This window comes from Myxocyprinus asiaticus, chromosome 16 (assembly GCF_019703515.2).
Source record: "Myxocyprinus asiaticus isolate MX2 ecotype Aquarium Trade chromosome 16, UBuf_Myxa_2, whole genome shotgun sequence".
Taxonomy (NCBI): Eukaryota; Metazoa; Chordata; class Actinopteri; order Cypriniformes; family Catostomidae; genus Myxocyprinus; species Myxocyprinus asiaticus.
The window spans coordinates 37,862,287-37,876,422 of record NC_059359.1 but is presented as its reverse complement, the minus strand read 5'-3'; the positions used below and the strand labels follow the sequence as shown (position 1 = coordinate 37,876,422).

At 38.9% G+C, this 14,136-nt stretch overlaps 1 protein-coding gene across 6 annotated transcripts in view; it reads right to left on the bottom strand.

Moving 5' to 3' along the window:
• LOC127454422 (transmembrane protein 65-like) overlaps window positions 1–13,884 on the bottom strand; it is an 83,232-nt gene extending 69,348 nt beyond the window's left edge. For 4 of the 6 annotated variants that reach the window (XR_007899530.1, XR_007899531.1, XR_007899532.1 and 1 more), the window contains exons 1-3: window positions 13,720–13,855; window positions 9,886–11,025; window positions 9,446–9,748 (exon numbers count right to left, since the gene is read on the bottom strand). Coding sequence is in view for 3 of the 6 variants with exons in the window: in XM_051721614.1 (XP_051577574.1) it covers window positions 9,446–9,716 (271 nt within the window). In the remaining 3 variants the exon portion in view is untranslated. Of the gene's footprint in view, window positions 1–9,445; window positions 9,749–9,885; window positions 11,026–13,719 lie in introns of all 6 variants that reach the window. The other 2 variants (XM_051721615.1, XM_051721616.1) reach the window with 2 other exon arrangements.
• Between the last annotated feature and the right edge of the window lie 252 nt (window positions 13,885–14,136).

The window sequence follows — 14,136 nt, the reverse complement described above, 5'->3', positions numbered from 1 at the left end:
TTGAGCTGAAAGCAAAACTAACAAGTGGGAAAGCTAATAAGTGGCTTTGTGTGGTAGAAAGAGGCTGAGAAGGCAAAAGAACATAAATTCATTGGTCCTTGCTCAACCTCTGACTTCTTATTACTTCAGTCATCTTAATGTGTCTGTATGTGACATAGACAAGATATTCTTTCATTAATTTTCTGACAACCAGTAAGCACTGATCATCATAGGGACCGTGGTCAGGGTAAATGCCATATTTACACAACTAAACAACAAATGAAAACGAGGCTCTAAGGGATGGATGTTTAGTCCACTCAATAGAGCACAACAGTGCCCGCCCATATTTTCAGCCGTCTGGGTTCCGGAAGTATTTTCCTCATTCATTTCTTCCATAGACTTTTAATAATAATCCTTCATAAAAGAGGTGTGAGCCATGAACCAAACCAACCAGCTCCAACATCACAAACTTTGTTATAAGGCAAAAAAGTATTTAAAAATCGGACATAAAGACAAAGGTACAAGACTGTGTACTTACCATCTTTCATGGGACTACAATCCCAAGAAGCATTGCAAATGAATAAAATGTATCATTGAATAAAAAAAGGGAATATATGGGAATATATAAAACTATTGATTTTAGGTTGTTGATTATAAATATAAAAACAATATATTTTACGTTTATTACAAAATATTCCGTTATGTACAAATATATAAGTAGTTTAAGGGTGAAGGAAGACCAACTCGATTATGTCATTCACATCGTGCGTCATGGGAGTATGTGGTTGCTCTGAGTCACGTTTCGCGGGTTTCGTTGGCTGCGATTCTCTGATTGGTAGATCTTTCTCTGATGTACCATGGGTAATGTAGTTGTTTACCATGAATTCCACTATCATTAAGTTGAAATAATGCAGACGGATGGATTCAATGGAAGCAAAAAGAAAGAAAGAAAGGCAGGTAGAAGGACGGGTGGGCAGACAGACAGGAAGAAAGAAAGAAAGAAAGGCAGGCAGAAGGACAGGCAGGCAGACAGACAGGAAGAAAGAAAGAAAGAAAGAAATTAAGGATGAGTGGGCAGACAGGCAGGAAGAAAGAAAGAAAGAAAGGCAGGCAGAAGGACAGGCAGGCAGGCAGGCAGAAGGACAGGAAGAAAGAAAGAAAGAAAGAAAGAAAGGACGAGTGGGCAGACAGGCAGGAAGAAAGAAAGAAAGGCAGGCAGAAAGACAGGCAGGCAGACAGACAGGAAGAAAGAAAGAAAGAAAGGCAAGTAGAAGGGCAGGCAGACAGACAGGAAGAAAGAAAGAAAGAAAGGACGAGTGGGCAGACAGGCAGGAAGAAAGAAAGAAAGAAAGGATGGGCAGACAGGCAGGAAGAAAGAAAGAATGAAAGAAAGAAAAAAATAAATCAAGAAAGGACGGGTGGGCAGACAGACAGGAAGACAGATAGCAAGAAAGAAAAAAGAAAGGACTGGCAGACCGGCAGGAAGAAAGAAAGAAAAAAGAAAGAAAGAAAGAAAGGAAGGACTTAAGGACGGGTGGGTAGACAGAAAGAAAGAAAGACGGGCAGGCAGACAGACAGAAAGAAAGAAAGGACAGGTGGGCAGACATACAGGAAGAAAGAAAGAAAGAAAGAAAGAAAGGACAGGTGGGCAGACATACAGGAAGAAAGAAAGAAAGAAAGAAAGGAAGGACTTAAGGACGGGTGGGTAGACAAAGAAAGAAAGAAAGAAAGAAAGAAAGACGGGCAGGCAGACAGACAGAAAGAAAGAAAGGACAGGTGGGCAGACATACAGGAAGAAAGGAAGAAAGAAAGAAAGAAAGAAAGAAAGAAAGAAAGAAAGGACGGGCGGGCGGACAGACAGGAAGAAAGAAAGAAAAAGAAAGGACAGGTGAGCAGAGAGGCAGGAAGAAAGAAAGAAAAAAGTAAGAACGAAAGAAAGGAAGAACGGGCGGGCAGACAGACACGAAGAAAGAAAGAAAGAAAGAAAGAAAGGACAGGTGGGCAGACATACAGGAAGAAAGAAAGAAAGAAAGGACGGGCCGGCAGACAGACAGAAAGAAAGAAAAAGAAAGAAAGAAAGATAGAAAGAAAGGATGGGCGGGCAGCAGACAGACAGAAAGAAAGAAAGAAAGAAAGAAAGACAGACAGATAGAAAGAAAGGATGGGCAGGCAGGCAGACAGACAGAAAGATAGAAAGAAAGAATGAGCGGGCAGACAGAAAGAAAGAAAGAAAGAAAGGCAGGTAGGACGGGCAGGTAGACAGACAGAAAGAAAGAAAGAAAGAAAGAAAAAAGAAAGGACGGGTGAGCAGAGAGGCAGGAAGAAAGAAAGAAAAAAGAAAGAACAAAAGAAAGGAAGAACGGGCAGGCAGACAGACACGAAGAAAGAAAGAAAGAAAGAAAGAAAGAAAGGACAGGTGGGCAGATATACAGGAAGAAAGAAAGAAAGGACGGGCTGGCAAACAGACAGACAGACAGAAAGAAAGAAAGAAAGAAAGAAAGAAAGGCAGGTAGAAGGACGGGTGGGCAGACAGGCAGGAAGAAAGAAAGAAAGACAGGATGTTATGTGAAAAGAAGTGACGTTATTTAGTGTAAACCATTTTCTTCTGACGTTGTTTGCATGCGCGATTCAATAGCAACATCAACAACACCAATGGAGGACGCCAGGATCGGAGCTGAACTGGCAAAGACTCAACCGTTTTGGCCATAATCTGACCGCCGCTATCAACAATTCCCTTCAGACAGAGAAGTCCAGCACAGACCGAGCATCCGGTCGAAGCACAAAGGCGTGAACTCAAAGCGTAAGAGGAGCTTAATTTCCCTCATCACTCTCTCATAACAGTAAGCCTTTATCCCATGTTAAGTTTTAGTCTAATTGTAGACCTTTAATTAGTCATAAACCAAAACAGTTATTTAATTCATATACTGTATATTTTATTGATTAATTGCAGGACTGCACGACACGCTGAGGCTCAAAGGTGAAGATGACTGCAAGGATTTTAGAGCAGGCTCCAGCGATACAATGGGTGTCAGAAGCTGGCGTCCACAACCACAGCTAACATGGCATGACATTTCAGTCCTTGAGTTGTGAACATTGGATTAAAGCCTGTAGCAGACTTGAACGATGTTCTGTCAGGTGAAACTTACGTCCATTACTAATACTTACACACAGCTTTTTAATGGCAACTGATGATGACATGCAGCTGAGTAAAAATATAAAGAATGGCATCTTGGAGGAATTGGATGCCAAGTATAACAATTGAGAAACACAGAAACTTCTCTGAATCAACACACTGGCAACGGTAGTTTGATCCACACTACAGGAAACTAAGATGCCGCTGCTTGATGCGAGTGCCGTCAAATTAAGCATCAAGAGGATGTTACAGAGGAAGAACAAACGACCACGAGTACACCACTGAATAAAAAAAACTTCACTGGGCGATCTCCTTGGAAGGAACAAAAACCTTCCTCAAGTGCGGAGGATAGGGCAGCATCTGAACTCACAGCTTATCTGTTAGAGGACGTAATTGATGGGGAGGAGAACCTTGCATGATAGAGGCATAATGAAGGTCATTTTCCCCTCATGCCTCTGGCAGCTCGAAAGTTCTTAGTGTGTTTGTGACAAGCAGTCCCTCAGAATGTGTTTTCAGTACAGCTGGTCCCATTGTTTTACCATTCCGCAATGCTTTAACCCCGGGGATAAAGAATATGCTTTTTTCCTTTCTAGAAACCTACGTTAGATGAAATTGCAAAAAGGTTCCATACTTTATCTAATTATAAGACGCACCTGAATAGCTGTTTTATTTAACTATTGTTTGTTTACTTCACTAAGTCTGTGCCTGTATGTACAGTGACTATACCCTTTTGGCAGCATGTGATGAGGCGTACCTGTAGTCAACTAAGAGCCTCACTACCGTTGCCTTTAAAAACCGATCGCGCCTCTCCACGAGAGACCGGTATCTTCACGCTGGCATCCTTGCAGGTCCAGGAATGGAGCGGGAAGTGTCCATTGCGAATTAGCTGTGCTAATGAGCCAGGAAGCCAGGCCGCCATTCCGTCGAAACACCACGGGCCAGAAAATCTATAGGCCGCCAGAGAAGCCGCCACCCCTCATGCCCCGAATCCTGGAGGGGAACGCGTGTAGGCTCCGGACCCTGCCCATTATACCTGGACCTTATCCTCTCATCACCGGCTTTTCTTCACATAGCCCTTTTCACCGCAAGGATGCCAGATTCCCCTTTATTTTGGACACTTTCCTTCTTTTGAGCACTTTATGTTGTTTATTATTTTAAGTAAATGCCTCTCTGAGGCCTGACGCCACACCCACCGTGTCTTTCTCTTTCAGCTGCTTAATAATTTCCAATGCTTTGTGTTCTTATCGAATGTGTTTGTATTGCATTTTATTAATGCAGTTAATGCTGCTTCACAATTTCCAATGTGTTGTGTTCTTATCAAATGTTTGTTTCTACTGCGTGTCATTTATGCAGCTAAAACTGCCAATGAAAAAAAAAACAACAACTAAATTTTAGCTTCAAGAATGTGTTTTTGTATTTTATGATTTAATTACTTTCATCTTTGTTTTTAAACTGCTTTCCCTAAGCAAATCAGTCTTTTTGTTTAATGAGACCTAAGCATGCCATGATTTTATATCAAAATGTATCTCCATGGCCTGCAAATTAAAAAAAAAAAAGGTTTCTTTATGGAGAAAGAATTTAAACTTATACCATGTGTTTTGACTAAACTTTCGATAAAAGTTTTCATAAAGACACATTATTTTCATAATGATGTCTTTTCCGACAGGCTGTATTTCCGTAATTTTGAGATTTCTAATAGATGTCAGGGCTTGACATTAAGCACTGTCATATACTTGTCCTTTGGACAAGTAAATTGGTCATTCACTTGTCCCAGTAAAAATGTTATTTGTCCGGAGAGAAAAAAGGACATTTAAGTTACATGCTCAAGTAACATGTCAAAGCTTTTGTTGTATATTTTTCTAAAATTATGACCGATGGCCAACCTAATAGTGTTCCTATGCAATCAACTCAATTCTCTGCGACAGAAATGTAAACTGCACAAATAAAGGAAAGCCTCCATCATCTTCATTTACAGCAGAGGTGCCCAAACGTCTATGGAATGAGATCGACTTTTTCATCATGTTATTGCAGCAAGATCTACCATGTACAATAAAGGCAATACATTATCACAATACCAAAATTTCAGTAGTCGGTCGTGAATTTTGATGATTCTCAATACCAGCTTCAAAACCACAACAAATAATAAACATAACTAATATATTAATTATGGAAGAATGGTTTCTTAAGTAATTATTCAAGACTTGTAAACAGTCATTAATAAAATAACAATAAAAAACAGGAATGAATAGAAATAGATTAAAAATTATAGAACAAAAAATACAAATTAAGAAAATTTAGAGCTTTTTTTTTTACAGCTCTAAAAGTTTTTAACAGTAGTTGGCTATCAAGTATTCAAGTAAACATTCAGAATGAAATGCAACATAAAACTACAACTGGTCTTCACTGTATGATTATAATACATGAATACTTTTTAAAGCTATTAAAGTTACCCAGTCAAGAGCAGTGAATGTTTTGTCATTTTTTTGTTATGGTTGTTTGATTATTATAATGACACACTACACTAGACAGCAGCAGGTCTATTAGCTTACATTAATACTTACAAGCCCGACATTTTAATGCAAATCCACTTTTTTCTCCGCTGTTTATGTTCACTTTAGACATCACTCTCTGTGTTTACATGAATACCTCACCAAGACGGGCATTTTGGCAGAATTTTGAAATGTATTTGACCGGTCAGCTGCGCATTAGCACAGACCGTCACTTGATCACTAGCGAATTATAAAATTGCTTGCTCTGGATTACTAAGAATATGAACTTTCTAATAAGTGACACAAGCCTAGGCTATCACAAATATAGATGGTTATTTATTTTTTTTTTCATTATTGACGTTTTAATCAGTCTGCTTGTCAGGTCGGGTAAGTAAAATTCTCTTTTACTTGCCCCTTCAAAAATCCACTTGCCTCAGACAAGTGTTAATGTCAAGCCCTGGATGTGCTGTTTTTATCTAGTTGCTTAGTCATAGCATATGTATTACAATTCATGTCTGAGTCTGGAGAATAGGTTATAACTGCTATGGAAAATGTTTCATGCTATTCAGAGAACATGTCGGCACAGCAGTGAAAATGGACACTACCTGACTCTTAATTCCAAATGCTTTTAACTTTTTTAATAATTTGAATAATTTGATTAGTATATTTAAAAACCTAAGTGTATAGTAACAATTGGGCTAATATTTAATATATTTGGCAACTTCCCAGCTCCATTGTTTGAAATTTCCCGATATTGTCGATAATCATCTGTCAACGACTGTCGCAATCAGCATCGTGATATTTGTTAGATATCTGCAATATCCGATTACATAGTTCTATCGCCCAGCCCTAGCCTGATAAAGAAGAGGTTGCTAAACTGAGCAACGTGAACAGATAGGCGAGCATGCAGCTGAAACTCTCATCTAATGACCAACTTTTCCCCTCTGGAAAAATATACAGATAAAAAAAACATTGACAGTTGAAGAAAATACAAACAAAATGAGAAAATAGATGGGTTAAAAATGTTAAATGGTTATATTTAATAATAAAGCAGTTTGTAATACATTTGGGGTTTAATTCTCCAACAAAGAACATTAAAACAAAAAGAGCATTAGTGCAAAAACTAAAGATAGCCATTCCTTTTTAACTGACTCTGGCTCTTCACACACTATAAAAACTATGCACTTCAGACATTGATCCAGACATTAAATCCAAGGATCTAATATAAAGTATCTGCTTTTTACTACGTAAGCTTCATCACTCCATATTATGTTTCATTCCTCTCAAAAAAGAACTTGTGCATTTTATATATATACTGTATATCTATATATATACATACATCAGTTAGTTCCGGTCCTTGAATCTGATTGGATGAGAGATGTTCCATGAGTTCTGATGGTCTCACATCATCATCACTCAGATGCTTCACTGTTTGTATCACTCCGCTTGTGTTCGTGCCGTTCTAAACTAAAGTGTAAGAGCAGTGCAGATGTGTTAAGAGCCATCTGTCTCTTTACATGTAATTTTGTGACATTACATATTAGCCAGCAGGTGGTATATTTTATGTGTAATATGAGCCAGTTGGTGATGTGAAGTGAGTCAGCGTCACTCAGTGTTTACATACAACAGCGCTCCATAATCGCTCGTATTACTACTACACTACTAAAGCTAGGAAATAGCTTTAAACAGCTTTAAACTAACAGTTTCAGCATTAAGGCTCATCACAACAGATTGATTAATTACAGAACTCAAGGCGCTTACCTCTTACGAGATTTTCCACATTGGAGAGGACGTACTGTTCAAAATGGCGGAGGAGATTGCGGTTTCTATAGTGACTGACTCTTGCGCACCGGCTACCGCTAAATAGGGAGGAATACCCCAGCTTGAATGGCTATTTTTCCACTGAGAAAATTGGATGATTTTCACCAAAATGACATTATCGCCAGAAAGCTGACTAACACACTACAGCATCTCTACTTGGGAGTGGCAACAGGTGATGGTGCTCCATTTCTTTCTTTCTCTCTCTCTCTCTCTCTTCTCTCTCTCTCTCTCTCTCACACACACACACACACACACACACATCCTTGTTTCTCCAATAACTTGTTAGAAACCGCCATGATACTATTTCTGAAGTGACATTTTTGAATTACTAACGAAGGCTTGGACACATTATTTGTTTTGAACCAGTAATGGCAGATTGTGATCTGACACGTAAGAAAGTGGTTCCATGCACAAATGCGTTTTTTATGACAGTACTCAGTTGTTCATTGAAATGTTGTATATAAGCAATATCACACTCGCAATCGTGCTATATTGCCCTAAATCAGCACTGCTGTGATTACCTACGGCACTCGGCCTGCATTTTATGTTATTGCAATAATCATAATAGTAATTTATTTCTTTAATCATTTCTTAACTTACTATGCAGTCCCTGTAAACCCTCAAGCTTTTATTTTGAAAACTGAAGGGACGGAAGTTTATGTTTTTTGAAGTTCAGTTGACAACAGCATTTTAATGCAGTTAAATGCTCTTATCTGCCTTGCTGTTAACAAAAACCTGCTCTCATAGGGTTATTTTAAATGTTTATATTAAATTGTAGCGGCCAAATATAGAGGCATGTGAAATTACGCAAATGTGCAATTAAAGTAAACCTGGGGTGCTTTAAATAATGTGCTCAGTGCACATTAGCACACCTAACTGAACTCAGAGCACATCTGTCACTCAGAGTACCAGATAGAGTTTGTCTGTATGGAGCACAGAACCACTCTGAAACCACATATGTAATACAATGATCCCGATTACATGTATTTAAGAAGGCACTACACACTACAGACAAAACGGCCGTGCATACTGGCGCAGCACAGTGGGCAGTGCGTTGAGACTATTTATTTATTTATTTAATTAAATCGCAGCCCTCTCGGTTTAAAAATCACACTGTGTCATATCGCAATTTCAATAATAATCTTTCAGCCCTACTCTATATACAGAGGGTAGGTGACCAACTGGCCTTATAGTTGAAAAACCACTGAATGTGAAGGTCATAACATAAAAAGCCCATATCCTGATAATGTGATTCTCAAGACATTCATGTGTTCTACCTTTATAGATTGAACTTTGCTATGTTTGATCATGGGATGTTATGCATGCCCAAAATAACTGGGCTTATAGCAATTACATTCAAATGTATGGCTATTTTTATGGTTATTAATGATGATGGTTATTTTCACCTTTTTGAAGTGCATCAGAAACTGTATGTGCCATCAACTGCTTTCACTATAACAATTAAAATCACAACACCATTCTCAAGGGGGTCAAAATGAAATGATCATTAACTATCACTAGCATGTTACTACATTTTAAAGGGATCATAACATGAAGAATCAAATTTCCCTTGATCTTTTGATAAAGAAGAGATCATTGTACTATAAAAACATACTGTAAGTTTCAAAATGGCATTTGTTGAAACCAAGCTGTCAAAACGACTCGTTCTCTACTTCCTCCACGTTGTGATGTCACACTGTTGTAGACATTTGCATCTGATCATCTCCACAACAACACATCAACACCTACTTTACCTTTAATCACTTCCATAGCCCACCCAGTAGTGGTGTGCAGTGAGATGGCAAGTAGAGAGAGAGCAGGTCAATCAAGAGCAGAGAGCCAATCAGAACAGTGGGCATTCCACTGTATTCTGTTCTGTTTGATCTATCCTATGTGGCTGATATTTTTTATCTCAGCCTGACAGTATGCCATTCATGCATGGACTATATATGGTTATTATGCCATTCATGCATGGACTATATATGGTTATTATGAGGTTATTATAACGAATTGGGTCTCTTACCTTGAGCTATGGCCATAGACTCAAATTTGTGCAGTTCTCGAAGCAGGCATGTGCGTTCAGTGGGATGAAGGCTATAGATGAAGTCTCTCGCGCCCTGCGGCGAGTTCAAGGGCTCCATGGGCTCATTGTGCGGGTGCGTACCCAAACCACATGCGTGCACCCTCGTCAGCAGCAGCGCAGCACACGGGCTCTTTCCGCGGACGCGTCCCAATAGCGCGCTCGCCCTCAGAGCGACGCTCGGCCGCAGGACGCTTCGCAAGCACGGTAGCATTTGTTCGAACAGGGTGAGGAGTGTCGGGCAACCTTGAAGGAAAAGTTAAGGTTGTCAGTGCTCGACTGTAATGTAAAAGAGTGCACAACACAGTGCATTATACATAACATGACTCTGAAGACAGTAAACAAACTTGCATAATACATTTTAACGGTAAAAGATCGCTTACCTTGACGAGATTTCTGGTGTGTCCCGTACAAAAAATTATAATGTATAATTCTTCTGCATTTAATTAAAATAGAAAGCACAGTTGGGTTCAGGTAGTGCAGTGATTCATGTGTCCATTATTCATATATATATCTCCACCCGGATCAAGTTAAAACTGAAACAAACTGTCACATTACTCTTTTCATGTCCATTGGGTGTAAACTGACTTCTGACTGCTCGTGCTGCCCGCGTGATGTCTGTCCTCCCTTCACTCGCCAGCTATTATTTTCCGCTGGAATAAAAGCCACAGCCTGTGCGTAGTGATGACGATATTTGCCTGACGCTCTAGTTCTTATCTCTATTTTTATTTATTTATTTTTTTTTACAGTAGAGTGCGATCGTCATTCATGTTTTCTCTTCGCAAATTCAGCGCTGCGTTTACTGGAGTGTTTTTTTATTATTATAGAAAACCTAGACCACGCCCCCTGTGCCCTGATGTCATCTTGGGAAATGTAGTTCTTTTGGTAGATCTATGGCTGGAGGGGCGGAGTCACGTTAGACTACATAACTACATTTCCCAAGTATCATTGTCCTATTTTTATGATCTGTGAGCGAATGACGTTTTTATGGACGGGTATCGCAATGTTATTTCAGTAGAGTTGATCGTTGCATTTGTTTAATGCGATTTTAATGTCGTTTACTTCATATCATTTATAAAATGACATTCGCAAGTGGAATGAAATGCCAAGGCCCCTTAAAAAAAATGTAAAAAGAGGAAAGGTTGTAAAATTGTGCCACCGTGTGTTCATCTTGTCTATTGTGTTTCAATTGATTTATTTAGTGAAATCCTCATGGTTGTTTATGTCCGCCCAGGATACCATAGCACATTGTCATTATAGTGTTTTTATAGGGTTATGGGGAGAAAACCAGACAAAACCGGAATATAAATGGATAATATGCTGGAACAAATAATGAAATGAAAAGATCAGGGACATGCACTAATCAAAGATGCAGTCTCTCAATCCACCAGCATTCATGCTGCTTTCCCCCTTCCTCTGAATGAATGTCCAAATGTCTTTTTGTGTCTCCACATTAGCTAACTGGCAGTAGAAATGACAAAGGCACTGTCATTGGTGTGTGAAGCAGAGGATGCCCAGGGCAACTGCAAAGAGAGATGGATTGATAGATGTACAGTATTGATAGAAATGATAGATGTACAGTATTGATCCCTGAAGGGAAATGTCTGTGCAAAAACAGCAGCTACGTTGAACAGAAACTATTCTATATACACTATATAGTGTACAATATATATTTTGACATACACCATACAATACAAATATGGGGAAAATATCTGCAGGGAACAGTAGCCTAAAGGGTGACGAACAGAAGATAACGTACAAGATCCTATATATAGATAATCATGTGGTGGACATATAATACACATACAGTTGACAGAAACTTTAAATATGTTAATGTGTTAGGAGCTTGATCATTTCCTTGCTTGTATATTCTTCACACCAGGCGTTTTCTACAGCACAAGAAGCAGTAAAACTAAAATATCAGCCATGTTACATTATTCACTTTTGAATAATAATAATAATAATAATAATAATAATAATAATAATAAACATAATAAGACATTGCTTGGAATTAAAACAGAATTGAAGAAAGGAAAACCCTGATGAACTAACTTATTAATTATTATTAGGGTACAAAGGGGCTAAATGCACTTTTAAAAGGCACTTTTGATTTTATTTTCTCCCAAAACACTAAACAGCAACAAAAACTACCATAGTACTTTCCTTAACACCTGTTTGTCACTATACATTGCAAAATATTTCTTATTAATGCCTAAAGTTTGATTTTGAGGTCATTTGATCTAATATTTAATCATTTTTAAAATGTTGCAAATATAAATAGCTAATGAGAATCCCTGAAATAATACTTATTTGTCCCTTTCATGTTTGTTCAAGGTGATAAATCAAAAGTTTTTTTAATAACCATCTAGTAAGTGAATGGATGGTATTTGGGATAAAAAGCCCCTGTTGCTGGGGCTATAGGCCCACATTAAGCACATTGTTTTTCTTAAGTGGGGCGAATAGATTTGTTATGAAAAATGTTCAAGTGGGCTCACATTATCTGATCTAATCACAATGGAGAATAATTTGTTTATACTTGAGATGTTATGAAAGGCCAAATGTGGGGAATAAAGCCAAAAAGTGCTTATTTCGATGAAATATTATCTTAGTCTGTTTCTCTAAAAAGCATCTTGCTGTCTCAAAAATATTTGCCAAAGTTTCTTCTTGAGAGGAGAGGTGTGCAAGACACACCAGCTGACCACTGGGGTTCCTCAAGGATCAGTGCTTGGCCCCCTCCTTTTCTCGATGTACACAACATCACTGGGACCGGTCATTGAGGCACATGGCTTTTCCTACCACTGCTACGCAGATGATACACAGCTCTACCTGTTGTTCCAGCCTGATGACCCTACTGTCTCAGCTCATATCTCTGCCTGCCTCTGACATTTCAGCCTGGATGAAGGAACGACACCTTCAGCTCAAACTTGCCAAGACAGAACTCCTCGTGATCCCAACCAACCTATCTGTTGACCACAACATCACATTTCATCTTGGTTCAACTACATTAACACCAACCAGAACAACCCTGAACCTGGGAGTGGTGGTAGATGACCAGATTAATTTCAATGCACACATCTCATCAATCATGAAAATCAGACCTTCCCTGTCTGAATATGCTACACAGCTCCTGGTCCAAGCTCTGGTCATTTCAAGACTGGACTACTGCAATGTTCTGTTGGTTGGCCTTCCAGCTAATACAATTAAGCCACTGCAGATGGTCCAGAATGCAGCAGCACATCTGGTCTTCAATCAGCCAAAAAGGGCTCGTGTCACCCCACTCTTGATTTCACTCCACTACCTGTAGATGCCCGCATCAAATTCAAGGCTTTGACTCTGGTTTTCAGGACAGCCAATGGAACCGCACCCTCTTACTTCAATTCACTTCTTCAGGTCTATGTTACAACTCGCTGTCTGTGGTCTACGAACAAGCGGCACCTGGTGGTCCTATCACAAAGAGGCTCAAAATCTATTTCACAATCGTTCACTTTCTCTGTTCCTCTGTGGTAGAATGAGTTTCCAACCTTCACACGATCTGCTGTTACCTTCTCAACATTCAAGAACCAGCTGAAAACACATCTGTTTCACGAGCACTTAACCAACCCACACTAATTGTTCTTACCACTGCACTCAGCATGCACTTAATGTACAAAAAAATAAAAGAAATCCTTGTCTGTCTCTTTCTTCTGTGCTAGCCTCCAGCCACTGTGAGAACTTAACAGTCCTATACTGCAGATGTTGATGAATTGCTTGCTATGTGTCTCATTTGTAAGTCGCTTTGGATAAAAGCGTCTGCTAAATGACTAAATGTAAATGTAAATGTAAGTTTGTCCCTATATTTACACAACATCACTATAACCCCCATCGGGGCCAAGTGTGGGGTAAAATGCTCCCTTGCCAAAAAATAACATTCTGTTATAATTTTTTTTCATACAATTAATGTTGCTCCATCAATATTCAATAAAAATACATATATTTTTCTATCTTGATACACTTTGTAACCAGAAAAAAAGCAAATTTCCCTTAAGGTTTGCCTTTAGCCTCATTGTACCCTAATTATTAATTAATATTTTAAAGGTATACAATCTAGCTGCAAGGTACAACCAGAGATTATTTAGCAGAGATGGGCCACTTCTATTAAAATTAATGGGAGAAATTGGAACGCCCAACCAAGAAGCTCTAGCACCCAAAGGTCAACAGATGTAGAAAGGAAGTCCCACCTTAGAGGTAAAAGAGCCAATCACCTTTTAGATACAGACATCTTCAGTTTTATTCTCCCTCAGTGTCCATTTATTTTAAAGCTGTCTTTCCAGTCCAGTCGTCCTTTAAAAACTAAATAAACATTTCCTCCCTTGAACACTGTCTCCACATTCTAATATTGTCCTCTACCCGCCCTATTTCCTGTAACTGTGTCATCATTTCTTGCCTTTCATGTGTGAATTTCCTGCATGACAAAGATATGCTCAACTGTCTCATCTTGATGGCACTGATCACAAAGACCTGTTGGATGTTTTCCTATTATTTAAAGTGTACTGTTAAGGTTACTGTGCCCAATTCTCAGCCTGCTTATTATTTTCATAACATACCTACTCTGTTTTGGATTGAGTGTAAATGTCTCCCCTGACAGTGGACTGACT